At 33.1% G+C, this 27,713-nt stretch overlaps 1 protein-coding gene across 3 annotated transcripts; it reads left to right on the top strand.

Moving 5' to 3' along the window:
- The first annotated feature begins 191 nt into the window (after positions 1-191).
- On the top strand, positions 192-27,713 carry LOC135137956 (fatty acyl-CoA reductase wat-like). 3 transcript variants are annotated; one of them, XM_064067737.1, is made up of 8 exons: positions 192-360; positions 18,129-18,332; positions 18,396-18,644; positions 18,695-18,840; positions 26,550-26,659; positions 26,708-26,909; positions 26,968-27,465; positions 27,514-27,713. In XM_064067737.1, the coding sequence occupies exons 2-8, from the start codon at positions 18,138-18,140 to the stop codon at positions 27,686-27,688; spliced, it is 1,575 nt and encodes a 524-aa protein (XP_063923807.1). In that variant the 5' UTR covers positions 192-360; positions 18,129-18,137; the 3' UTR covers positions 27,689-27,713. The 3 variants fall into 3 exon arrangements, with proteins under 3 accessions (XP_063923807.1, XP_063923806.1, XP_063923805.1); XM_064067736.1 differs by lacking the exon at positions 192-360 and adding an exon at positions 14,742-14,794; XM_064067735.1 differs by lacking the exon at positions 192-360 and adding an exon at positions 14,963-15,114.

Here is a 27,713-nt window from a genome sequence, read left to right as displayed (position 1 = left end):
TCGTACTGAAATGTTTACACATGTAAAAGCCTTATTTACTAAATTTTATAATTTTTGTATTTTTAAAATACCGTAAAAACATCAAGTTGTCATACTGTAAGTATGAAGTTTGTTTTCGAAACTGTCACAAATTATAAATTCTGACACTTATTAGCTTAATATCTACGCAGATTTGTACGAAACAGAGCCTCCAATTTATTGCCTTCTGGAGGAATCTTAAACGATGAATGGAACCTAAAGCATCATTCATGGTTACGTAAATGACGGACATATACATTATGCTGAACAAACATAGAAATGAAAGCACCTGATCAACGCACGGACAAAGAATATATCGTTCTTGTTGACTAGAAAGTCGATGTAAGTCAGTTCTAGCTCTCTAGTGTTATGACGCATTCTTGTGGTAAATTTAATATGGTTACGGGGAAGTGTGCGTATTCACAATATTGTGAGTTTGGGGTGTTTTTTATTCAGTTGAAGTATAGTTTTTTTCATTATTTTAGTAAAATCAGTCCTTTTCAAAGCAATTCTTTATCTTTGCATTTCATTTTCATATTAGCAGAATATAATAGTTTTTGATGGATACTGTATTCATTGTTTTTATTAAATGTAATGCCTGATTTTTGTAAACTGATAGGTGTTTTTAATAACCCAATTGTCAAAAATGACTAAAAAAATTGGTTTAAAGAGTTTAGACAGTACTTCCCTCGCTATCGGAAACTTGACGACTGCATGCCTATTGTGTTTTTTTTTCTCATTACATTTTTGTAGTGGGAATTTAAAAAAAAATTGTGATGACGTCATCAACATTTTTGCAAGTACATGTATATCAGTTGGGATAGATGTAGTGTAATACTAAGAATAAAGTTATTGTATTTCCAAATTTTCGGGAAAATGAATTGGGTCGTTTTGAATATTGATTTCTTATAATCAATAAAATAACGAAACAATTTACTCAGGTATACGACGCCGGTGTGTAATATCTAGAGAGCGGATTTCTGTCGGGCTAGGCAAGGCCAAACTCGGTACGGCTCGTACGGGATGCGAATTCATTGCGGTTGCGGACTGCACTTCGTTTATTTGAGATTAGAATAACGCTGTTTCGTTGCACTCTGCTGTTAATTCCCGTTCTCATTTACTTAGCCGTTTGATTAATAAATCGTTAATTATATTTATGGAATTAGTCCCGACTAAATTCAGTGATTATCTATCACCCGGCGATCCAGCACGTCCCCCCTACAATCGTGACGTAGCCCGACAGAAATCCGCTGTCTAGTAATATGAGGGGCAACTGAAAATCGTTTATGTATAAACATTCTTAATTTAAGATGACAAGCGTAACAGCATACGTGAGAGTCAAACAGAGAAACTGTAAACAAAACGACCATCGATTTTATTGCTTCGACTTCCGCTTATTATATAAAACATTGGGTTTTATTTTAATTCTTGACGGTGAAATTCACAATTGGTTGATTATAAACATGTCTATTTCACATTCGCGGAACCAAGTGAGCGCATAAAACAAATGCAGGTCTGTAATGTTAAAGTCGATGTAAATAAGCGTACTACCCTTATGTTTCAACCGAGTTTTTCCTTTAACAAATTTTGTGTCTACCAAATCGGGTTGGTTGGGGTGTAATACTAATAATAAGTGTTGCCTTTAATTTAATCAATAAAATAAATTGACTTCATTAATTTTTTTGAAACACCTCTTAAGAAAATCTAAAAAATATGAATGGAATGATAAATCACAAGTACAAACTCATCATATTTTTTGCATTTTAGATAGGATTTATTCAGCAAAATTTAAGGGTGACGTCATCAATTTTTTAGGAGGGATGAACAAATACATTTTGAACAAAAGTTTACCATGCTTATAATAACTTTAAAATATTCCCAAGATTTCAAAGCATTCGGTTTTGTAATTCCTGATTAAATCGATAAAATAAATTCACGCCTTCATTATTTTTTTTAAGTCACCCTGCATATGCAAATCCAAAAATATGAATGGAATGATAAATCACAAGTACAGACTCATCATATTTTGTACATTTTAGATACGATTTATTCGGCAAACTTTTGAGCTGACGTCATCAGTTTTTTGTAGAAGATAACCAAATATATTTTGAGAAAAAATGTATTATGCTTTTTATAGCCTTAAAACATCTGCAAGATTTCAAAGCATTCGGTTTTGTAGTTCCTGATCAAATCAATAAAATAAATTTACGCATTCATTAATTTTTTTGAGTCACCCTGTATATGCAAATCGAAAAAATTTGAATGGAATGATAAATCACAAGAAGAGACTCACCATATTTTGTACATTTTAGATAGGATTTATTCAGCAAAATTTTGTGGTGACGTCATAAATTTTTTAGGGGGGACGACCAAATACATTTTGATCAAAAATTTACCATGCGTATGATAATTTTAAAATATCTTCAAGATTTCGAAGCATTCGGTTTTTTAGTTCCTGAGTAAATCAGTAATATAAATTTACGCTTTCATTTATTTTCTTGAATCACCCTGTATATGCAAATCCAAAAAATATGAATGGAGTGATAGATCACAAGTACAGACTGATCATATTTTGTACATTTTAGATATGATTTATTCGGCAAATTTTCGAGCTGACGTCATCAAGTTTTTGGAGGGGATAAGCAAATATATTTTGACTAAACATCTATTATGCTCTTTATAACCTTAAAACATCTGCAAGATGTCAGAGCATTCCGTTTTGTAGTTCCTGATTAAATCAATAAAATATATTTACGCATTCATTAATTTTTTTGAGTCACCCTGTATATGCAAATCCAAAAAATATGAATGAAGTGATAAATTACAAGTACAGACTCATCATATTTTTACAGTTTAGATAGGATTTATTCGGCAAACTTTCGAGCTGACGTCATCAATTTTTTGGAGGGGATAAGCAAATATATTTTGACTAAACATTTATTATGCTCTTTATAACCTTAAAACATCTGCAAGATTTTAAAGCATTCGGTTTTGTAGTTTCTGAGTAAATCAGTAAAATAAATTTACGCATTCATTAATTTTTTTGTACATTTTAGATATGATTTATTCCACAAACTTTTGATCTGACGTCATCAAGTTTTTGGAGGGGATAAGCAAATATTTTTTGACTAAAGATTTATGATGCCCTTTATAGCCTTAAAACATCTGCAACATTTCAAAGCATTCTGGTTAGCAGATTAAAAATTAAATTTCAAAATGTTGTTTTATAATTTAGATTTTTTTTCCAAAAATCTGGACGTTTCGGGTGAAAAGTCGATTCAGAGTTGTAAACTACATGTGTAGGACTATGTTATTTTATACAATTGAAAACCCATTTACTATGTACAATTTTGAAGTGACGTCATCGCATTAGTGGTGGGGATGATTAGACAAATTTTGGTTAGCGTTTTACCATCTACATGATATTCTTAATATAAGTACAAAATTTCACAACAATCGGTCGAGTAGGGGAACGAGGGGCTTGTTGTAACAGTTTTTAGGAAAACGAATATAATTTGGTATCTATTAGCTGTTTGACCATTATAAAAATATCTATCGGTAGTCTAACTATTCCTCTATTGGACTGAACAGGCAAAAGGTCAACATTGCTCATCTTCACTTCACACCAGGCATTTTCTTAAAAAAAGTGCATTGTTACAACTTGCCCCGTGGTTGGGGCTAGTTGTAACAGCCATGAGACAGGTAGTACCAGTAAAAATAAAGCTGATGTTGATACATATTTAGACTTTATTTTTCAAAAATCAACACAACACTTCATTATAAATAATTTTTTTTCAGTAAAACTGAAATAAACTTTTAGAAAAAGAGTTAACATTAAAAATTTGAGTGTCGTCTTCCTTTTTCTTAATATATCTGGAAAGTGATATATGCCATAGGTCAAAATTTTGGCTCTCTTTTCGTATGCTAGGTACGAGATTTGTAGAAGTGAATTTGGGATAAGTTGTAACATGTTACAACTTGCCCCAAAGCTATTGTTACAACAAGCCCCGTAGCACAATTTTCTACATTTAATTACATTTCGACAAAATTATGTGGCTTAGTGTCAAAATGTGTAAGGAATATCAAAGCTGAATAATTTTTGAGCTACATGCAAAACTAAAAGTTTTAAATTAATTAATAACTGATACGAAAAACCAAATTTTACTAAAGCAATATTTTACATTACTTGGCCAAAACGAAACACGTGCACACATCCACTCACTGCGCTGGCTCAAGGAACAGTGGTTGTGATGATATGATGTCTTATGGTGCAAGAATTAAATTCAGTAAAAAACCTGACGTTAAAGAGTTTAAATTGGGGGTAAAAATTTAGTGTTACAACAAGCCCCTAGTTCCCCTACTTTCGGAGATTATCTGTCTAATAAAAATCCGGGACGGCAGACGGACAGACGGACAGACGGACGGACAGACGGACGGACAGACGGACAGACGGACAGACGGACAGACGGACAAACAGACGGAAATGGGAGACCTATTTCTTCGTCTTCTAGGGGTCATGAAAGATCGAGAAAACGTAAAAGTAGAGAGTCGGCCGACGGACTCGATTACAATACTTCCTTTGCTTACGCTCGGGAAGTAAAAATGTATTCAAGACAAATCTTTAGCTCACCGTGGATTCAAAAAGTATGGAACAGATTATTAGTACAATATATTCAAAAATTATAGATCACTCCTAGAAAATTTAATAAGTGCTACTTCTAAAAATTTTATTACACATCGAAAGTCAACTAAATATTTACTCACCCAAAAAAAATTTGGACATTGATTATAGCAGAAAAGGTCACTCAAGAATTCCTGGTTTAATGAAATATAATTATGAGGAATTAAATACGCCAGACTCTATTATTGAAGGCTTCGCTAAATATTGTAATCTCGTCTATAAGATTTCCAGTTCAAACTCAACTTTAACTAACGTCATTATTAACTCGTCGGTTTTCGTAAATATTACCCATATATCTGAAAATGACAAATTTCTCGCTTTAAAAAAATGAAAAAAATCCTTAGCTATGGGTCATGATCGAATACCAAGTTTTCTCTTAAGAGATTGTGCCTGTATCTTTGTCAAATCTTGCTATAGAATATTCAGTAGTAATATCCCGAGTGCATGTCAAATTGTCGACAATTTTAATTTTCCCCGAGTGAGCGTAGCTCACGAGGGAAAATTAAGAGACAATTTGATATGCACGAACGGATATTTTAGAAGACTCTTTCCTGAGAAAAATTTAGATAGTACAAATAAACGTAATTCTGTCTTTATTTAAAAATTAACTTTTGTTTAAAGTTTTTTGACGTTCATTAATTTTTTGCACTGAATTGGTATCTAAGGTGATTCATCAACAACAGTTTGGTTTGTAAAAAAAATATTTCAAAATGAGTTCTCTTTTTGGGCAAAATTTTGGGCAGTGATAGACGCCGCAGTAAATAAACTAACTCCAGTGAATACAAAAAAGTCCATAGATTCTGTATGGAAACAGTTTCAACATTTTTGCGATGAAAGAAAGTATATTTTGAACAAGGAAACTACCGTATCCGAATTGGCTCTGATTTTAAAAGATTTCGCTTTCAATATGAGGCGCAATGATGGAGAAGAGTTTAAAGAAGGTGTTGTAAAGACTCTTTGGAATACAGTATATTACAAAAGTGTCCTGAAAAAAGAAAAAAAATGTGCATCTAGCTTATCCGAACAAGAAATTGATAAAATGTGTACTATTTGGGACGAGATGACCCCGGATGGATTACAACGGAAGTTCTTTCATATTGCTTCATATGAACTGGCGTGGAGAGGACTGGAAGCATGTAATTGTCTTTTGAGTTACTTTGAAGAAGAGTTTGACTCCTACGGCAACCCAACAGGCCGAATAGCTTATAACCCAATTTTTTCTAAGACAGTGCAAGGAGGATGTCAATGGTTGACAGAAAAAAGATGGTTAGTTTAAAACACCACCAATGTTAATAAATGTCCAATAAGGTATTTCCATATAAAGCATTATTTAACCCATCATGGATGAAAGAAAAATCAAAAGCTTTTTTAAAAAATCGTCCATTTGGAAGAAATCAAATTTCGAAGTGGACAAGGCAGGCAGCAGAAGCTATAGGAATGGACACGAAAAGAATAAAAGTGACGAATCACTCAAATCGTGCCACGGCAGTTACTTACCTTGCCAAGACTGAAGTTTCAGAAAATCAAATTATGAAACTAACCGGACACTTAAATCAGGCTTCGCTAAAGAGTTACCTCCAAGTCGATAGTGAACACCACGAAAAAATTATACAATAAATGCGAAATAACAGTAATAAGTGTTGAAAGCAGCATGAAAAGCCCATCATCATCAGTATCCAGTGGAATTTTATATTCAAATTGTAATTTCTATAATTGTTCTTTTTCTTAAAATAAAAATTTAAAACTAAATTATTGCAAATTATAAATAAATGCACTAGTGCAGTATTATCGCTGTAATTTAATCGTTATTGGATAAAAATAAAATATTTCAGTTTTTTGATTGGCTTAAATTTTTCGAAGGAAATAGTCAACTTAATTCTAAAATGCTCCATTTTTCGGGATATCTGGAAAAAAGCAATAATTTGTCCAGTGTTCAAAAAGGGCAGTATAACTGACATCACTAACTATCGACCTATATCTCTCTTATATAATTTCCAAAAGTTTTTGAGTCAGTTATATATAAATACATATATTCCTCCATAAGGAACGTGTTGTCACCCTACCGACATGGATTTATGGAAAAACGTTCTACAACCTCAAATCTTGCCTGCTTTACTCAATACGTTTCCGTGGAGATAGATGATCTAAAACAAGTTGACGTCATTTATCTCGAAGAAAGAAAGCCTTTGATCAAATCGATCATTTCATAATATCATAACTATCAATCCGATATTATCATCATCATCCAATTTAGAACCGTTGCTTTTCCTCTTGTTCATTGATGATATAACAAATGCTTTATCACGTGAAAAACTTCTCTTCGCTGTTAACATCAAATTATTTCTAAAAATTGACTCTTACAACGATTGTGAAATTTTACAACAAAACATAGCAAACGTTATGAATTGGTGTTCAAATAATGGTTTATTTTTAAATAATGATAAATGCTTTATTGTCACTTATTCGAGGAAACATGAGAACATAATCTTTCCTTATAAAATTGCCGGTGTAATTATAAATCAAACGGACACTATCAAAGATCTTGGAATACTGTTTGATTCCAAACTTTATTTTGTTAATCACATTAGTGATATGTTAACTAAAGGATATCGTATATACGGATTCCTATATAGAAACTGTCGACACTTTCAAATACAGACACTTTGTACTTTATTTTATTCTTTAGTAAAATCAAGGCTCGAATATGGTGCAAAAATCTGGTTTCTTATAATATCAAATTCGTAATATTGAATAAGTTCAGCGATCATTTCTGAAATTTGTTTCTTTTCTGTTAGATGCGACTTACCCAGAGAGAGGCTTTGATCACACATTATTGCTCAATAGGTTTAATTTCATTTCTCTTAATACAAGAAGCATAATGCTTATCATTAAATTTGTGGTACAAATTGCCAATAATAAGATTGATTGCCCTTCGATTCTTGAAGAGTTAAACTTTTTGGTCCCTAGAACTAACTCTAACAACATAATGTGTTCTATTGTGCCTCTAATAGAACTAACATTTTAAAGCAGTCTCCAGTAGCATTAATATGCGACTTATTTAATAATAATATATCTCCTTTTTGCGACACATTTTAATTCAGTTGAGTTTATTAACGACTGTGTCATTAAGGTTTTTGGTAGATAGGAAGTTTTATTATGTTATATTCCTCATATAGGTACATTTATGTTATGTTAATCATACACATTCTCATTTAGATTTTAGTTTATTTATTTTCTGTTTCCTTTAACAACTAGGGGTTTAGTAACCTGTATGAAATAAAGTATTATTATTATTACAACAAATATAAACTCGTTTGAAAACAAAGAGTAATTGTTACCAAATCAAAGACTTCCAAAGCCTTTTTTGCATTATTATGTTGTATTTGACATACACGAAATACATATTAATAAAAAAAATCTTTGAAAATAAAGATAATATTTAGCAAAATACAGAAATTGAGTCCTTATTTTGGGACAGAAAGAGTAATCTATATTAATAAAAATGAATCGCCGAAATGTATGTACGCTCATAACTCCAGAACGGCTGCACCGAATTGGACGATTTTTTTTTACGTGTTCCTTATTGTCAGGACAAGGTTTATATGTAAGAAAATTTATAAAAAATAAGAGGGCTAAAAGATTAAAAAAAAATAAAAATTTTGCATGGGAATCGCCACTTCGAATGAATTTGAATAGTTGGCGTTTCTGACGGACCTGTCGCCTAACTGACGTGTCATACAAAACTATTTCTTCCGTGCGATTGTGAAAAGTATTATTGCATTTCAAGTCGTTGTTTGTTTTTTCGTAACAAAAAACGTCGTTTATTTTAAGAAAAGTGTTCGTTAAAGTGAATTTAGTTACGCATTTCGAAAGTTTCTTATTAATTTTGATCTGCCATTCTATTTACGTATATTCACTTTGTTGGTTTCGACAAAACCTCAAACTTTACCGTTATTCGAGGACTTAATTTGAAATCTTCAATATTTTAAAATTCTCAAGACAAAATTTACAGATTTGATTGACGGTGAAAATAATTCTGTGTCGTTTTATGCCGAGAAGACGACAAGCTGACATACGTCCACGAAGTCAATCAAATGTACGACGAACTACCTCAGGTGCAAATCGCAATGATTTAGTTCATGGGTAATTCGGATACGGAAGTTGATCAGCGTTGTGCTCATAATCAAAATAATAGTCAAACAATGAAGCGAGACATTGGGTGGTATGAATAAAACTGAGTAGATACTCATATTCGAAGTACGAAGTACCTACTTGCAAACATTGTATCTCCCCGGACACAAATTGAACATCTACGCGTTTTGTGAGCATTTAATCTAAAAATGAGCATCGATGTGGCAAATGACTATTTGTCCTTATAAATAATAAATTAAATGTAATATATTTTTGTTTCCTTAAGAATACAAAGTTAACAAAGTTAGTTGAGTTACAAAAGTCTCTTTTGCTCCACGTTGGCCACAAACGAGCGATTTTCAAGATTTTTGTGAAACTTTGCTGGTTTTGAATTTGAATTTTCTGTCCTCGACAGTTGATGCTCAGCAAGAACCACGGGAAGGTCTGGAGCAGATCTCGCTAGGAAAGGAGAGGGCTAGGATTTGTTAATGAGGGATAGAACGTTATACAGTACAATACAATGGAAATACAATAAGGTACCTACAATCTAACTACAATACAGAATATACTACAGATACAGATACAATTCAGATACAATACAAATGCAAAGTTAGTAGCCAATACACCACCGGAAGAAATTGCACCAAAAATTGAGAATGTTGCAAAGTGAAAACCCAAGCAAGCACACCCATGGAACTCGGAACGAAATCTATTGGTCGCAGCGCTCACGCCCAAGGGAGAACGCAGCCGCATAAATCCAAGGCCGACTGACCTCATCTTTATAGGAGATGCGACCCAGCGTCCAAGGGCCAACAGAACCTCCCCAGGCCAAAGCGTCTGACGACATGGAGAATTCAGACTCTGAACCAAAGAATGCACTGTTGCAAAATGAAAACCCACGCAAGCACACCGATGGAACTCGGAACGAAATCTATAGGTCGCAGCGCTCACACGCCCAAGGGAGAACGCAGCCGCATAGATACAGGGCCGACTGACCTCATCCTTTTAGGATGATGAACCTCATCCGTTTAGGATGATGACCCAGCGTCTAAGAGCCAACAGAACCCCCCCAGGCCAGAGCGTCTGACGACATGGAGAATTCAGTCCCGGAACCAAAGAATGCACTGTTGCAAAATTAAAACCCAAGCAAATGCACCATGAAAACAAAGCATTTGCACCACTGGAACTAAATTGGCAAGACCCAAATTAAGTTAGTAACACATACAATATACAGTACAAAATGCTTCAATTACAAAAGTTACAATACACAAATTTCTCCACGTTTGCCACCGAAGAGCGATGACTTTGCTCGCTCGTTGCTGTTGCCCAGCAAGAACCAAACAATACGAGGAGGTCTGGAGTGCGTCTTGCCATTAAAAGAGAGGACTAAGGTTTGATAACATGGGTGAAGGACACCGTATTTTGTAAATTTGGACGCCGTACTTTAAAAATGATGAATACGGTATTTTGTGAATTATGAACGCAGTACTTTGTATATTCTAAAGGCGTACTTTATCAGTCCTGAATGCATGTTATTAACAACATATTTAAAAAAAAATCGGGCATTTTTGGAAAAATATCCACTTTCCTTCGTGTTCACAGCACTTAACACAAAACATTTTCGCTAATATTTATTAACAATAAATTAAAAATTCGCGAACACGTGCTACTTTTAACCCAAAACGAAGCTCCAATGTTGCTGCTACCAGACCGGAATCAAAACTGAACAGAAAGGATCGAAAATGTGACCTTTTATCAGGTAGCTCACGTGACAGTAACATCATCGTACGTCACGATGAGATTGAAAAAATTATTTTTCATATTTTAGATCAGAAATTGTACATTTTCGGGGTTAATTTAACAACGTTTAAACAAACTAATTTGTTTTTACTAACCTCGTGTTCTTAGGAAGATGGATTTCGGTTTAATTATCATATATTGATAGTTATCATATTTGAACATTATGAATTGTATTAATTATGTTTAAATTTTATTTAATTATATCGCGAAAATGTATAGCTTTGACCCACCAACTTCAATCGTTTCGAAAATTTATCCAAAATGTAAACATTGTCGACCAAACGAATCACGGAATCCAATAAATTAAAACTGAAGTCGTACTTACCCTGTTTTCGGTCCTTTTCGGAAAAATATCCATTTTCATTCGTGTTCACAGCACTAACACAACAATATGTATTAATAATAAACTAGAAATTCGCTAAAACGCTTCACTTTTACGCCGAAATGAAGCGACGATCTTGCCGCCATCAAACAGAAATTAAAACTGAACACAAAGGACCGAAACACGTGACCTTTATACAAGTAGCTCGGTGACATTGACGTCATCGTACGTCACGATGAGATTGCAAAATTTATTTTTCATATTTTGGCCGGGAAACTGCACATTTTCGGGGATAATTTAACATTGTTTAAACAAATTGATTTGTTTTTAATAATTTCGGGTTTGTAGGACAACGGGTTTCGGTTTAATTATCATACATTGATGCTTATCATATTTAAACATTATAAATGATATTAATTATGTTTAAAATTTATTTATTTATGTCGTGAAAATGTATAGCTTTGATCAACCGATTTCAATCGTTTCGAAAATTTTCCCAAAATTTAAATATTGTCGAGTGAACGAATCACAGAATCCGATAAATTAAAACTGAACTCGAACTTACCCTGTTTTCGGTCCTTTTCGAAAAAATATACATTTTCGTTCGTGTTCACAGTACTAATACAACACATTTTCACTAATATTTAAATATATAAATTAGAAATTCGTGAAAAGAGCCCTACTTTTAAGCCAAAACGGACTCTGATGTTGCTGCCACCAAACCGAAATCAAAACTAAACGCAGAGGACCGAAAAATGTGACCTTTTATCAGGTGGCTCACGTGACAGTGGCGTCATCGTACGTCACGATGAGATTGCAAAAATTATTTTTCATATTTTCGCTCAGAAATTGTACATGTTCGGGGTTAATTTAACAATGTTTAAACAAACTAATTTGTTTTTGCTAACCTCGTGTTCTTAGGAAAATGGTTTTCGGTTTAATTATCACATATTAATAGTTATCATATTTAAACATTATGAATTATATTAATTATGTCATTTCTGCAACTCTTGAGTTATTTTCTAAAATAAATTGACTGATCCATACATTTTTTTGTCACTGTAAAAGCAAATCTAAAAAATATGAATCCAATGATAAATTTACGAAAATATACTGATGATATTTTCGACATTTTAGATAGGATTTATTCGGCAAAATCTTGAGATGACGTCTTCAAGTTTTTGGGCTTGAAAAACAGATATATTTTAATTAAAAACGTACCATGTCAAACAGTAAGTTCAAAACGTCTGCAATAAATCTAAAAATTTAGTTTTGCAATTCTTGATTCAATCAATAAAATAAACTGACTCAGTGATTATTTTTTTTTGGGCTGACGTCATCAATTTTTTGGAGGAAGTAAGTATTATTTTGAATAAAAATTTATTATGCTTATCAGATGTTTAAAACATCTGCAAGATTTCAAAGCATTCGGTTTGCAGATTCAAAATTAAGTTGTAGGTGAAACGAAGTTCACGGGGTCAGCTAGTAACTAAATAAAATTAAATTTGAATTAAATAATATTTGCTATTGTCTCATCTGATCGATAGTGCTTCTACTAACTGCGTGTGACAATGAATCCATCTTATTTATAAAAGTATTAAAAAAATGTTGAACCATAAATTCCTCTTTAAAATTCTGCATGAAATCCTCGAATTCCTAAATGTCTTGTTCAACATGCAAAAATTCCTCGAAGTATGACATAATCTGCGATTTAACATTAGAATAATAATTTATTGCCTTTAAAAAAGCTTTATTTATTAATTTAAATATAACATCAAAGTGACAAATTACAATAAAAAAATTTGGTCTACTAATTAACAAGTCATTGCTTCTCAGTTGCGAGAAACAACCAATAAGCGCGAGTAAGTCAAACTTTGCGTAGAATTATTATTTTGAATATAGCTGGTGCTTTTCGTGTTGCTCCTGATTTTACAAGGACGGTGTAAATGTGAGTTCGACTCAATAGAGCTTTAGCGCAGGCTGTGCATACGCGAAATTCTAGTTCCAAGACTTACGACCGTTGAATTCTGTTAAAACAGAGCAAATAATATCATATTCCATGTTTCAACCGAAAAATCGAAACAAAATTAATAAAAAAAACACAAAAAATTTCAATTTTTTTAAATTATAAAATTAGCTTTTTCAGTGTTTGTTTTGTGATAATTTCTATAAAGTAAAGCGGTATAAATAACACCCCCGTAGTCCATGCGCCATGGGGGCGCAAATTCCAAGAGGACACCGCACAAGTACGGACAATGTAATAGTACATTATGGAACTAGTGGATGAAGTTGAATTTCAACGGCGAGAGTGATTTTTTCACACGAGCGAGTGCAACGAGCGAGTGCGAAAAAGAAACTCGAGCCGTTGAAATTTCTTCATCCGCGAGTTGCATATACTATTTTTTCTAAGAAATTAGGAAATAAATGTTTGTTTATGGTAGGTATTTTATTTTTGAAATACATTAACTGTAATAGAACAATTTTCGGTATGTTAGCTCATAAAACTTTTTAGACTTTTCGGGTATCAGATTCGAAAATGCCGCATTGGCAGCATTCAAAATTTCTTCAGAAACTTCGTCAGTCTCACTCATGTTCATTGTTTTCATTTGTGTAAACTAGCAGTATTAAACGTCAAACACTAACGGGTCGTCCAGCCTAGGCGTCATGATTTTCGAAGCGCGCGAAGCGGACGGTGCGGTCGGTGCAGGCGATACGCGACACGTTTCGCTAGCTGCGAAACGCTCAGGCTGGACGGACGACCCGTTAAAATCGTAGACGGCCGAGTATTTTTCCACTAGAGGGTGAAATGAAATTTCATCCACTGCCAGCGATGGGAAAATGACAAACTTCAACCTTAATGAGTAGAAAAAATATTTTATTATTATATGTATTACATTTTATAATAGATTATGTTTCTGCCAAGTGGATGTTAGAAGAATAGATGTGCCGTTTGTGTCAAATGAAATTCCAACGTCTACTCTGAGCGATTTTTCAGTTGAGCACCTGTTATTGTTATTAGTATAGTACTGCACTGCATATATAAAAATCACCAACAAACTGATGACATCATCTCAAAGAAATGTTATACCAAATTTTGTTGACTCTGGCATAAGTTAAAATAGTATAACTATATTTATTTTTAAAATGTCGCCACAGTTTACCAACTTTTCCCCCATACAGTAATTTATGTATTTATTGTTCTAATATTGCTGTGAAATTTCACTCCATTGGTAAATGTTAGTATATGTTAATGAACTGTTTTTTTATACTTATTACTAGTACAGCAGCTTCATCTAAAAACGTAACACAAACACTGAGTTATCTCCAAAACCTTAGATTTTTCGATTCTAATCGCACCAATGCAATGACAATGTTTCTCCCACACAACAATCTACAGCTTAGTAACAATTAATTAATATTTTTTTTTACCCAAACAACCCACGTTGTAACTATAACGTAACAGTTTTGACCAACCGGGGGGTATAAAAAAATCTGACAATTAAAATGGTGAATTTATAATAAAAAAACGCCCAGTCAAATTTTGTATGTATAGTATGAATCACCGTAAATAACAATAAACGTAGGCAACAAAAGCCAATTTTTTCCGAACCCACAATTTTCATTACATTAGAAACAAATGAAATCTATTTTTAAGTAACCAGATTCACACGATTTTTTTTCACCGATGGTTAGCTTTTCACCACCACTTTACCAGGCATTAGGTTTTCTCCAATTCGGGGGGTTTCCAATAAATGCTACCGGTACAAGAGTCTTCCATTTCTTGTCGATCCGCGAGTGAAAGTGCTTAAAGCGCGTATTACGATTTTTTAGTTTCCTGAACTGTAAGTAGGTTTATTATATCATCACAAAAGAGGAAACGTAAAAAATCAAGGTGGCTGGGGGTCGCAGGTGATACAGCGTGGATGCAAAATAGCAATTAAAAAACAAAACCTCATTCAAATTATTGCTTTTTAATGACGGCATTCATTGATTGAGATTCAGTTGTCGCACTGCACGTACATAAAGGGGACTGTTTCACACTTTCCCCCTCCCTTAGTAATTAACCTTACGGGATGCAATTGTTTTTGCCGACAGTTGACCACAAGACTTTGAAATGTTGACAGTTTCATAGTGTGCTGTGATAAGAAAATCATTTCTTCAGGTAGGGTTGGCTTTCGACGATAAATAATAAAAAAAAGTTTTTCAAAATTTTTCAACAAGATTTCTTCTGCTAAATTCAAAACAATAGTTGCCTAATTTCGAGTCAGCGGTTTTCCATTGACAATGAAACACTAAACTGACCTAAATATTTTCCTTCCGTGATTTTCTTAAATGTTCTCGTTTGGCGCGCTGCATTACGTCAGTGCATGTTATTTGTTATTTAATCGGTATCGAGGACACGATACCGATGTGATTACTGCGTCCTTGAAATTTTGGTTTTGCACTCTGTATATTATACAACAGTCCGGTTCTAGTCTGACGGGAAATGCTTTCTCCTGTGTTTTTTAGTAAATTGGATGGTGATTATGCACTTATGTGAGTTCCAATATGCATTAATTTTGGTTGCTTAACTGCACAAACACAACGTTTTTAGGTAAAAGAGTCAGTTTTTTTGGGATTGCACATTAAGTAAGGAATTAAAATATTTAGTTCACTGGATTTTCGTGAAAGTCCATTCTTTTCAGTTTTTTTTTAATCATGTATGAATGTCGATAATTGTGCATGTATAATTTATGTGTTTCATAATGTCTTGATGAAGTGCAAAAATATTGCCAACGGCTAAAAAATGACGAAAGAGCTTTTTTTAATCAAAGAAATTTTGTCTCCAAAATTGTACACAAATGTTACCTTTCTTTAGTAAACTGATGTGAAGTGGTTAATTTAAGTTTATGTTTAATGTTATTTTTGCTCCACGTTTTGCAAATTGTAAAGTATGAAAGTGTGGGTCTCCCGCATTTTTAGCTATCGTCTGTGGTGTCTACATGCCATTTTATTACACAAAACCTATTGAATTTATCACCGTGAAATTTTAGATATACGTTAAAATCATCGCGTACTTGATTCGTGTGTTCATCCCACCAAAAATTTGATGACTCTTTCTCGAAATTTTAGTTAGTCATTTTTGTTTAAAATACATAATAAAATTTTACAATAACAATTTGGTTTAAAACCTAACTTATAGACTTTCTCAAATTTTAGTTATGACACGACCACTAACTTAATTAAAATTTATTTATTCATCTCGTCAAGATAATCATAATTGATTACGTCAGTGTGGTTTGTCTTTTGGTAACATATTTATTTTTACTACCACCACACTACTTTTGTAACTGGTGGTGGTACATAGTGGGTACGTACGTACCAAAAGTAATATTTTTGTTACCACTAAAAAATACTAAAAAATGATCATGTGACCACAAAATTTGAATAAGAAACTCCTACTTCAAATATATAACGTAACATTCTCATTTACCTGTTGTTTAAATTTTACAGTTTATTTAAGAAACTGGCGGAGTTGTTTTATCGAATTAAATTTTATAAAATAATATACTGCTCTATTTGTGGTTTATGAATCCGCCTTGATTTTTATCGCAATTACTTTACAAAATTGTGTGTGCAATATTTTATGGTTTAAATGGAAATTTTAATCCAAAACTAGAAAATTATGAAACTGATTTTTCTTTCTAGAATTTTTACTGCATTATTGTTAGTTAGAACTAGTAGATACTCAAGGCTATTACTGCAAAAAACTAATTTTTGCTTTGTTTTACAGTTTTAATCGTATTATGATCATACTATGATTCTATGGAGTGAACAAACTCGTCAAAATATTATTTTAACCATGAAACTTCAACTTGGAGACAACGAGTATTTTACTTTTGTACTATGACTTATTTTGCACACATTTAAGACCTTGTATTTTTTTTGTCATTAGGATGTGTATACTGCACAGTGAGCTACTTGTTTTTAACTGGTTCCCCGCAAATTGATCCATAATTTATTTTTACACGCAATTTTCCAGTAACTAATAAGTAATAAATAATTTCACACGTCATCATAACTATAAACTTTTCATTTCATTTCTGTGGCTAACACAAGTTGTGCAACAACTAATCGTCATATACAACTGTAATTTAAGAAAACCTAAAAGTTTAAAAGTGTCTCATTTTAAATCTTGAGGTTTGTATCTCAAAATCGAAAATTTATTTCATGAACAGCTTTCCTCATTTAATATTCGGTGTTAAAATAAAACTTTTATGAAGGACTAAGTTAAAAGTAATTCGTTGAAGTCACACCAGGTGATTTTAAAACGATTGTCTCTACTTTTCTTAGTTTTACACATTTTTAGTTTTCTTTTTTTATAATCACCGCTATTTTGGTACATATTCTTGAGATATAATATCAATATTTTATTTATCTCTAGAGAACTGAGTAAAATGGGAACAATAAGTGACAAAAATATTCATCTTTCATCGTCATGTATGATTTTGATAACTTTTTTGGGAAGAATTGTCTTGTAGAACGTTAGTTACAGTTTTTTAAATCGAAAATTTTGACATTTTTTCCAAAAAAGTTGTACCTACACTCTCGCAGTGTAGAGGCTTCAGTTTTTCACTTAATTAGGTAATGTCTACGTAAAAATACACTTCTTTGTCATATGGCACTTCATATTTGGTCTTTGACGTCACCCATTTTGGCCAATCGGAAATACCACATGAAAAACACACAAAGGAAAATCAATTACACCATTCATTTACGGATTTATTACACTTTGCAAACGCAAATTGTATGCATTTTATTGAACTTGACTTCTAAGGCCATGTCTACAATAATAATAAATTAGATTAATTTGATTGCGATTAATTGTGTGTTGCAAACCACACTGAACTTTTTACGTTTCGTCTCGAGCATCCAAATACCGTTCGTCCGTCAAACTTCCTCTTTGCGTTTCGAATCACGTCTTCCTCAATGTATGTCATTCCATTTACGTGTACTAAAACCTCATTCGTGACGAAAATCGATCTATAATTATGTAGTCCACCATAACCGAACAGAAAAAATTAATATTCATTGATCACCTGGCCCTACCATATATAAATTGGGGATTTTTTCGACGGTTGGTAGTAGTGTGTGAAATTCCCCCATTGTGGAAAAATTAAAATAGTTGTATTGCAGCTACACGAAATGGAGGGAGAATCTCAAATTTGCAAGTTCTACGATGGCCAGAATGTCTTCATTACTGGTGGAACTGGTTTCATGGGAAAAGTTCTGGTTGAGAAGCTGCTGCGGAGCACAGATGTCGCTACTGTGTTCATACTGATCAGAGAGAAGAAAGGGAAGAATGTGCACACCAGGCTCGATGATATTTTCGACAGTGTTGTAAGTTTTTTGACACTTTTGATAAGTTCTTTTGCTTTATAGTTAACATTGTTTTTCTTTAAGTTTTTTGACAGGCTGAAGACAGAGCGTCCAAAGTTCAGGCACCGTGTGGTGGCCATTCCAGGCGACTGCACCATCACGGGACTCGGTCTGACGATCACCGATCGACAAAAACTCTTATCAGATGTCAATATTGTCTTTCATGCAGCCGCATCGGTACGTTTTGACGAGAATCTCAAATACGCGTACAATATAAATGTCAGTGGAACGGCGGATGTCGTAGAACTGTGCAGACAAATGAAGAATCTGAAGGTAAGGAACTGTCAAGAATTTTTTATTCCTACATTTAGTTTTCGTTTTAGTCAGTAGTGCACGTGTCGACGGCCTATTCAAACTGTCATCTGGATTCTATTGATGAGAAGTTTTATGAGTACTCCGTAGAATATACTAATGTGGGGGCATTGTTAGAAAAAATGTCGAAAATTGAGGCGGAAAAAATGACACCAAGGTAAAAAAATTGTCAATGGAAAATAACAACTCCAATGATAATAGTTAAAATATCTAGTTGTTCCAAACATTCCGGCTATAAAAATATTGACTATTTGCATATTATGATTAAGTATGTTTTTTTTTTTGTATGAGCTCGTGCGTCCTATGAAAATTAATTCTAGATAAATTACGTAGTTTGAATATTTTTTTCAGTTTTCACAAGAAAGTGTTAACAGTGTGACAAGAACTACTGTTTTTTAGTTATTGTCTAAATATAAAGAAGAAGTTAGCAACGATATGCAAAGTTTTTTACGAAACTTTTGTGTATACATTTTGTTTTGGTTTTTGCACAGAATAATAAATTTTGACCACCAAAACCTATAACATGCGATAAAGTGATAAAACAAGCACATTAAAATTTAACCTACAGGTTCATGTACCTCAAGAATAAGCCATAGCTTTACAAGACATATATAAAGTTAAACATGGGATGTGTCATTTTGGAGTGTATTCTTTCTCAAAAGTCACTTCCCCCCTCTTTTAATTTTCTAGTTTTTGTTTGTTTTTCTGTATGTGTCTACTAATTCTCGAAAATGTTTTTAACAAAGACCTTTCCAAGATTTAATTTAACACAGAGTGTCTAGGATTCTTCTGTAGAAAGATCATCCTCACTCATGCAGGTGGTCAATATTAGTAATCCCAGCCATTACTCGACATAAGAGTAGGATAAAATTTCAAGCAACTTTGTAGATCGAGACAAAAACAATAATTCGGAAACAATAGATCAGGTAATCAAAACAAATCAAGAAGAAGTATGTAGATGCTTTTCCATGGATGACTGACCTATCAAAGGCTTTCTATAAGCTGGGAATGACAAAGATGACAGAACTTGGTAGCATGGATGCGAGAGTTGTTAGGGTAGTAGTGGTAGAATGTCCAGAATATTTTTGGAATAGAAGAATGAAAATTTTTGAGAACGAATTCTTTGAAAGGTTAAACATACGAATAAATACAAAAAAAAACTGCAACCCTAGCAAGCATACATTTCAGTCTTCGGATCAAACGGACCACAATCTATGTAGTAAAATTTGCCCCACAGAAATCAAGACCGCTCCAAGAGCTGTCCCCTTCATTTTATATCTTCAAAGACTTGTAGTGAAGATAACGAACACTTACTACGACGATGCACCCAAAAAACCACGTTGATATAACCTTGGCATTGCAGTTGCGGCAAAATAGTGGTAGAGCTAGAATAAAGGCTTGGTGCTAGAAAGAATGAGCACGTAGATGGTACAAGTGACCTCAAACTGCCGTTAAAAACAAAAGCCGTGGTTTTAGTTGGCTGATGAAAGCTACTGAGCATGAAAGTGAAAATGGATGGCGTAAGCATTGAAACAAAGAAAAGTGAAATACTTAGGCGTACACCTAAATAGAAACGTGAGGATGGATGAACATAGAGAATATCAACATCAAAACTGACAGAATCTTGAATGACCCGAGGAAAATTGCTTACCGTGTGGAACTAGACAATGTCCATAGAGGTAGTTCTGGTTGTTGTCGGAACCCCACTTATCAGGAAATAGAGGAAAAGTACTCATAAATAGTTATGAAAAAACGTATCATTTTGATGTTCACTAAATGTTGCAAAGAAAGAGAAACAACAGAAATTTCGTAAGAGGGAGACATCATAGAGAATTCATAGTACGGTGTAGGGAAAGGGATAAGCGACAAGGATAGAACATTAAGAACTGAAAGATTCCTTAAGGAATTTGAAATAAATTTAGGGGCAAAGAGAAGTAACGAACGTATCTTAAAAAAATGGCAGTATTTGAAAAGTAATCAGATATTGTTAATAAGTGGCAAAAGAGAGAAATTTAACAATTGAAATGGGGTGCGTGGGCGGGGTTAATATTTTTTTGATACTTTTTTGCAAGAAAATATGGATTTTGCAATTAAAACAAAAAGGTAAAATGTAAGCCCGCCCACCCGCCCTATCTGATGATTCTTTTTTTATTAGCCGTGAACCAAGGGGGCAGAGCTTAACTGCAAAATACTTATTTCTTTGCAAGAAATTAAAAACATATGTTTGCGTATCGTGTTGTTCAAAGAAAATTACGTATATTAAGAAAAAAAGTCAAAATATTAACTACGCCCACCCACCCCAGCTCAACTGTAATGAATTTTTTATTCTTAGAAACTTGAAACACGTATAAAATTAAAATTTCAAAATTCATATTTCCTTACTAAATTTTTGTAAGGAAATATGGATTTTGCAATTAGACTCCGCCTCTAGGTCTGCTAACGAATGCAAACTTCATTACTATTTAAATCAGGGCAGGTGTGGATGGGGCTTTATTTTTTGGCTTTAATTGTTTCTTAATATGTACATATAATATTTTTTGAATAACACGATACACAAAAACATGTCTTACTTGGTAATTTCTCTAGAGAAATAATAAGGATTTTGCAATTAAATTTCGCTCCTTTAGCTCTCGACGATTAAAAAAAAATCATCACAATTGAGATAGGGCGGAGGGGTGGGGCTTATATTTTGCCTTGTTTCTTAATATACGTAGTCGTCTTTTCAGAACAAAAAACTTAAAACATGTGTAAAATGGTAAATTCTTGTAGACAAATATGGATCTTGCAATTAAGCTCCGCCCCTCGATCTGACAACGAATGAAAAATTCATCACAATTAAGAATTGAGAGCGGGGCGGGTATGGATGGGGTCTAATTTTTGGCTTTATTTTTTTCTTTATATACATAATATTCTTTAACAACACGATACTCAAAAACATGTTTTTAATTTCTCGATAAAACAAAATCAAATAAAGATTTTGCAGTTAAGCTCCGCCCTCTTGGGTCACGACGAATAAAAAAAATCATCAGAACTGAGATAGGGCGGGTGGGCGGGGCTATATTTTGCCTTTTTTCTTAATATACATAGCCATTTTTTCACAACAAGAAATTTAAAACATGGTTAAATTGGTACATTTTTACAAGAAAATATGAATTTTGCAATTAAACCTAATTGCAAAATCGAAATTTCCTTCGACAAATTTTCCATTTTAAACATGTTTTAAGTTTCTTGTTGTGAAAAGAAGTCTACACATATTAAAACAAAAAGGCAAAATGTAAGCCCGCCCACCCGCCCTGTCTCATTTGTGATGACATTTTTTATTTGTCGTGAACCAAGGGGACAGAGCTTAACTGCAAAATTCTTATTTCTTTACAAGAAACTAAAAACATATTTTTGAGTATCGTGTTGTTCAAAGAATTTTTTCTTCTTAATATACGTAGTGTATATTAAGAAGAAAAAAGGCAAAATATAAACACCGCCCACCCACCCCATCTCAATTGTAATGATTTTTTTTTATTCTTAGAATCTTGAAACACGTTTAAAATTATAAATTTTTGGAAGGAAATATGGATTTTGCAATTTGACTCCGTCTCTAGGGTGGGGCTTTATTTTTGGCTTTAATTTTTTCTTAATATGTATAGTATTCTTTGAATAACACGATACTCAAAAACATAAAATAAAATCGACAAAAGATGTCTAAAAATTACATCCAGTAAAAATTTCATCTCTGAATATTTATTGAAACATAAGTCAACATGGGATACAAAATTTAATTTTTCTTAATGTACATAGTTTTCTTTGAACATTACGATACTCAAAAACATGTCTTACATGGTAATTTCTTGTAGAGAAATAATAAAGATTTTGCAATTAAATTCCGCCCCTTTAGCTCGGGACAATTAAAAAAATCATCACAATTGAGATAGGGCGGGTGGGCGGGGCTTATATTTTGCCTTTTTTCTTAAAACACATAGTGTTTTCAAGATTTTTGAATCTATGGGTTATTAGAGAAGAAAAGGATAACAAACGGAAGATGGGGTAAAAAACTGCAGCAGAGATATCAGTTTATGGAACTATTGCTGGATTAATTTCGCAGAATAATACTGAAGATCTACTAAAATTTTCTTCATTTAGATGTTTTTTCAAGAAGGAATATTTTGTTATAGTATACTCCTGTTATTATTTAACAAGCTTACAGTATCTTCGGCTATAATTATTAATTACACAGAATTATACAGAACGAGTTTACAACACGAGTAAAAAGATGATACCGTTCTATAAATTCAGGTCTTTTGGGTTTACAGAAATGCACGGGATTGATTTCAAAAATTGATGAAAATTTCAAAATATTCGATATTTTTGTGTATGAGCGTTTAATGATAAGTAGTATGATAAATTGTTGAAACTTTGAGTTATGGTCATAATTCTAATCAGAACTCGTAACTTAAGTTGAATTTCATAATTACAGGAATATTAATTAGAACTATTACGATTAATTTGAAATGAACGATGTTCAAAACGAATAACTAAACGGTCGTTGGTAAAATAAGTAACTGTTAACAATGGAGTTTTATACAAGGCGATCAAAAAATAACGGAGAAGCTCCATGGTATGTTAGAGTCGAAGGGTCCGAAGAAATCGAAAAAAATTGTTAAAAAATCTCTAAACCAAATTTTTCAAAATATTAAACTTCACAGTTAAAGAATTAACATCATAAATCTGATGTTCTAATGTGAATTTATAGTTTTGGAAATTTCATTGTACCCTATAAAATTTTATTGGCGATAACGAGACGGACAGTAGTATAATAGCGAGAGATATTTACAACTTAAAGTTGTCGCGCGCCGGTAATCCCCAGATGGTAGAAAGCAAAATAATCCAGGTCCGGATAGGGCTCATCGTTACTCACGAACGAAAATGACCATTATTTTATGAGTACAACTATCTGCTAAATGTTCTCCGACAAATTCGGGTGACCTGGTGTGAGCCATAAATACATCTTACCATTGCATTGTACTACTGTCCGTCTCGTTATTTTCAATAAAATTTTATAGGGTAGAATGAAATTTCCAAAACTATAATTGACTGTCGAAAATTCCAATAAACATTGTCAAAAATGACAATTGTCAACAGCAAAAGAGACGTCCATCGTATTCTAGCAATTTATATGCAGTTCGTTCAAACAAATCAGAATTACGAAGTTAATTCTTCAACGTTGAAGTTTAAGAGGTTTGCTGCAGGGTTTTCTCTAACCATTTTTTCGAGTTCTTCAGACCCTTTTTAACAACGTTCCATAGAGTTTAATCAGTTTATCCGTCATTTTTTTGTTCACCCTGTATGCTTCATTGATAATAATTAGTATTGTAATTTATTTTCCTAATTCTGGAAGACTGTTTAAATTCGATCAAAGGATGTCACTTAAGCTGAATTTTTTAGTATTATACATTATTTTTACTTCCTGAGAGTAAGCTAAGGAAGTAGTGTAATCGAGTCCATGCACCGAACTACCGTTTCCGTCTGTCTGTCTGTCCACCGTCTGTGTCGATTTTTGTTGACAGATAATTTTCGAAATTACCGGACTGATTTTTGTCAAATTTTACACGTATATTATGAATATCATATTATAGATAGTAAAAAGCTAACCAATATCTAATCATCCCCACCAACAAAGTAATGACGTCACCTCAAAATTGTACCTAGTAAAGCTGTAATGTATACAAAAATTTGGTTCCTATGTTAAAAATTAAATATAAAATTTTATTGCATCAAGCAAAATTTTTCGTAATTAGAGTTTTTACAAATATATTGGGCGAGCAACGTAATTTGTAGTCGAGTCATCCTGGGAATGGATTTAGTATGTCGCTGACTAAATCACACTTTTGCCTTTCTTTTTTAAATACATAGTCATCATTTGACAACACGAAACTTAAAACATGGTTAAAGTGGTACATTTTTACAAGGAAATATGGCAATTATGGTGCAAAACCTAATTGCAAAATCGAAATCTCCTTCTACAAATTTTCCATTTTAAAGATGTTTTAAGTTTCTTGTTGTAAAAAGAAGTCTACACATATTAAAACAAAAAGGCAAAATGTAAACCCGCCCACCCGCCCTATTTCAATTGTGATGATTTGTTTTATTCGCCGAGAACCAAGGGGGCGGCGCGTTACTGCAAAATACTAATTTCTTTAAAAGAAATTAAAAATATGTTTTTGAGTATCGTGTTGTTCAAAGAATACTACGTATAGTAAGAAAAAAAAAATATATATATATATATATATAAAGCCCACCCACCATCCCCATCTCAATTGTTATATTTTTTTATTCTTGGAAATTTAAAACACATTTAAAATGGCAAATTGTTGAAAAGAAATATGAATTTTGCAATTAGGCTCCGCCCTTAGCTCTACCAATGAATGAAAACTTCATTACTATTTAGAACAGGGCCGGTATGGGTGGGGCTTATTTTTTGGCTTTGATTTTTTCTCAATATACGTAACATTTTTTGAATAACACGATACTCAAAAACATGTCGTATATGGTAATTTCTTGTAGAGAAATAATAAGGACTTTTTGCAATTAAACTCCGCTCCTTTGGCTCTCGACGAATAAAAAAATCGTCACAATTAAATTTTTTTCTTAATTTGTGTAGACTTATTTCAACAACAAAAAACTTATAACATGTCTAAAATGGTAAATTTTTGTAGTAATCAACGTAAATCCTCCACTTTTCTTCTACAACCCTTTTAAAAACAGCAAAAGTTGAACATCAAAGCTACTATCAACGGCATCTTGGCAACGGAGTTTATAAATTTAATGTCAAAAAGTGACCAACGTAAAATCAAAATGGCTGACATTTTTTAATACGGTTTCTAATACAATAAGTGTCAAGTTACAAAGAAAATCAAGATTAATTAATTTTATTAAATAAATTAAATTAAATTGCATTAAATGTTGGAAATGTGGCCTATTTTGTTGTAAGCATAAATGAGCTCTTGGTTTATTTCAGCAATCACATACGTCAACATCTCTGTATTATATCAACCTTAATTCCTACAATTTGTGACAGGTGTTCGATAAATAGTGTTCTTTAATGACGGTTACAAAAAAAATCTGCAGAAATATGATCACGAGATCTCAAGATCTCGAGGACCAGATATTCTCTGCATTTCGACGAATGAACCAGTTGCCAAAAAATCCCGTAGTTTTGTTATTGTGGCCGATTGCGCTGTAGCCCCATCTTGTTGAAAATAACTTATTTCCATTTAATCGTCGTGAAGTTAGGGTATAAAATCTGTCAGCATTTTTTACTAATATCTAACAGCGGTTAGGTTACCTTAAAGACGATTGCATTGAATAAGCAAGTCAATCATATGATTATTATTGCTATGATTACCTTCAAAGAACCCTGCTATGCGTCGTTAACATTTGCAATATTTTCTGGAGTTCTCTTATCTGAGAACTTCGTCACACATTGTTCAAAATGAGTTGCAAAAATGGGTATATACATATAAACCATGAAAGTAAGCCTAATCAAAATTTTAACTTTTGGAATTTTTATCAAACCTGGGAGTTTCAATAATGTTCTGCAATTGCAGAAAAAATATTGTTTGTATTTCATGCACGAATTCTAGTTTATTGCATATAAAAACACGATTTCGAGCATTTTGTCAAAAATACTGTTACTTACAAATTTCAAGTAGAGTAATTACAACAATTAAATATAATCATTGTCGTCTTTTGAAAAAATGCTTTGGAAAATTTGTTGGTGACTCAGAAATAATATTTTACAACTGCAGTACATGTATTTCATAAAAACATATTTTTTAATGAAAACATCCTTTAAAGACCCTTATACTTTTTCAGGATAATAGGAAACTGGCCCAACACATACACATTCACCAAAGCTTTGGCGGAATCTCTTATCAAGAACACCGCCGAGGGTTTACCCATAGGAATTTTCAGACCCTCTATAGGTACTATATACAGATTTCTGTAATCACGATTACAATATTCTATTTCAGTTATTTCCACATACAAGGAACCCGTCGAAAGTTGGACAGATACACTCTATGGTCCCTCAGCAGCAGTCGCAGGAGCAGGTGCTGGTTTGGTTCGAGTATTCCCCTGCAATGAAGACGTAGTTGCAGACCTAGTACCTGTTGATACTTGTGTTGCTGGCATGATTGCAGTGGCATGGGACATTGCCAATAAAACAAATGACAAGTAAATCTAACTCTCTGCACTCTTTTCCTTTGTAATTATTATATTTTTTTCGAAACAGGAATGCTGATACCCCAATATATAATTACGTATCGTCGGTTGAAAATGCACTAACTTGGGGAGAATATAACACCTTGAATAAACTCCATGGTTGCAATTATCCTCTGCAGAAAGCTGCGTGGACTATAGTCATTGACAGTATAAGCAACATACGACTGTATCTGTTTTTGAGAATACTGCTACACGTAATACCGGCGTTCTTAACAGATACTGCTTGTGTAATCATCGGACAAAAACCGCGTCTAGTATCTATGTACACGAAAATCCACAAGTTTTCAGATGTTTTGGCTTTCTTCTGTTTGCGGGAATGGAAATTCACAAACGATAACATAACAACGCTGTGGGAAAAAATGGGAAGGATCGATCAGAAACTTTTTCCGTTGAGTATAAAGACAGTGCCATGGACAAACTACTATAAGACGTATTTCAAGGGGATGAGGGTGTATTTGCTGAAAGATCCCTTAAGTACGCTAAAGGAAGCACGAGCCCGGAAGAGAAAGTAGGTTGCATAGTTTTGTTTGTGTTATTACTAATGTATTTGTTGCAGTTTTGACATATTGCGAGGATTTCTCATATGTCTAGGAATTTTCCTTCTTGTGACGGTCATTTGGATAGTGATTTTGAACGTTATTGCTTTTGTTAGTCCGAGTTTAATGGGTACACAGAAAAACTTTTCTGGTAATAACACCGAAGATGTTTTAACCAAGTTTTTATATACTTAGTGAGTGAATAAAATGTTATAGTTTT

This window comes from Zophobas morio, unplaced genomic scaffold (assembly GCF_036711695.1).
Source record: "Zophobas morio isolate AGI-343-1 ecotype UQ-CSIRO unplaced genomic scaffold, CSIRO_AGI_Zmor_V1 ptg000030l, whole genome shotgun sequence".
NCBI lineage: Eukaryota > Metazoa > Arthropoda > Insecta > Coleoptera > Tenebrionidae > Zophobas > Zophobas morio.
Note: the sequence above shows the minus strand (reverse complement) of the source record. Positions and strands in the feature narration are given on the sequence as shown.

Coding starts and splice junctions, on each gene's coding strand:
- LOC135137956 (XM_064067737.1), top strand. CDS start 18,138: ATGGAGGGAGAATCTCAAATTTGCAAGTTCTACGATGGCCAGAATGTC. Junction 18,645..18,694: donor GACAAATGAAGAATCTGAAG/GTAAGGAACTGT, acceptor TTTTCGTTTTAG/TCAGTAGTGCACGTGTCGAC. Junction 26,660..26,707: donor AATTTTCAGACCCTCTATAG/GTACTATATACA, acceptor ATTCTATTTCAG/TTATTTCCACATACAAGGAA.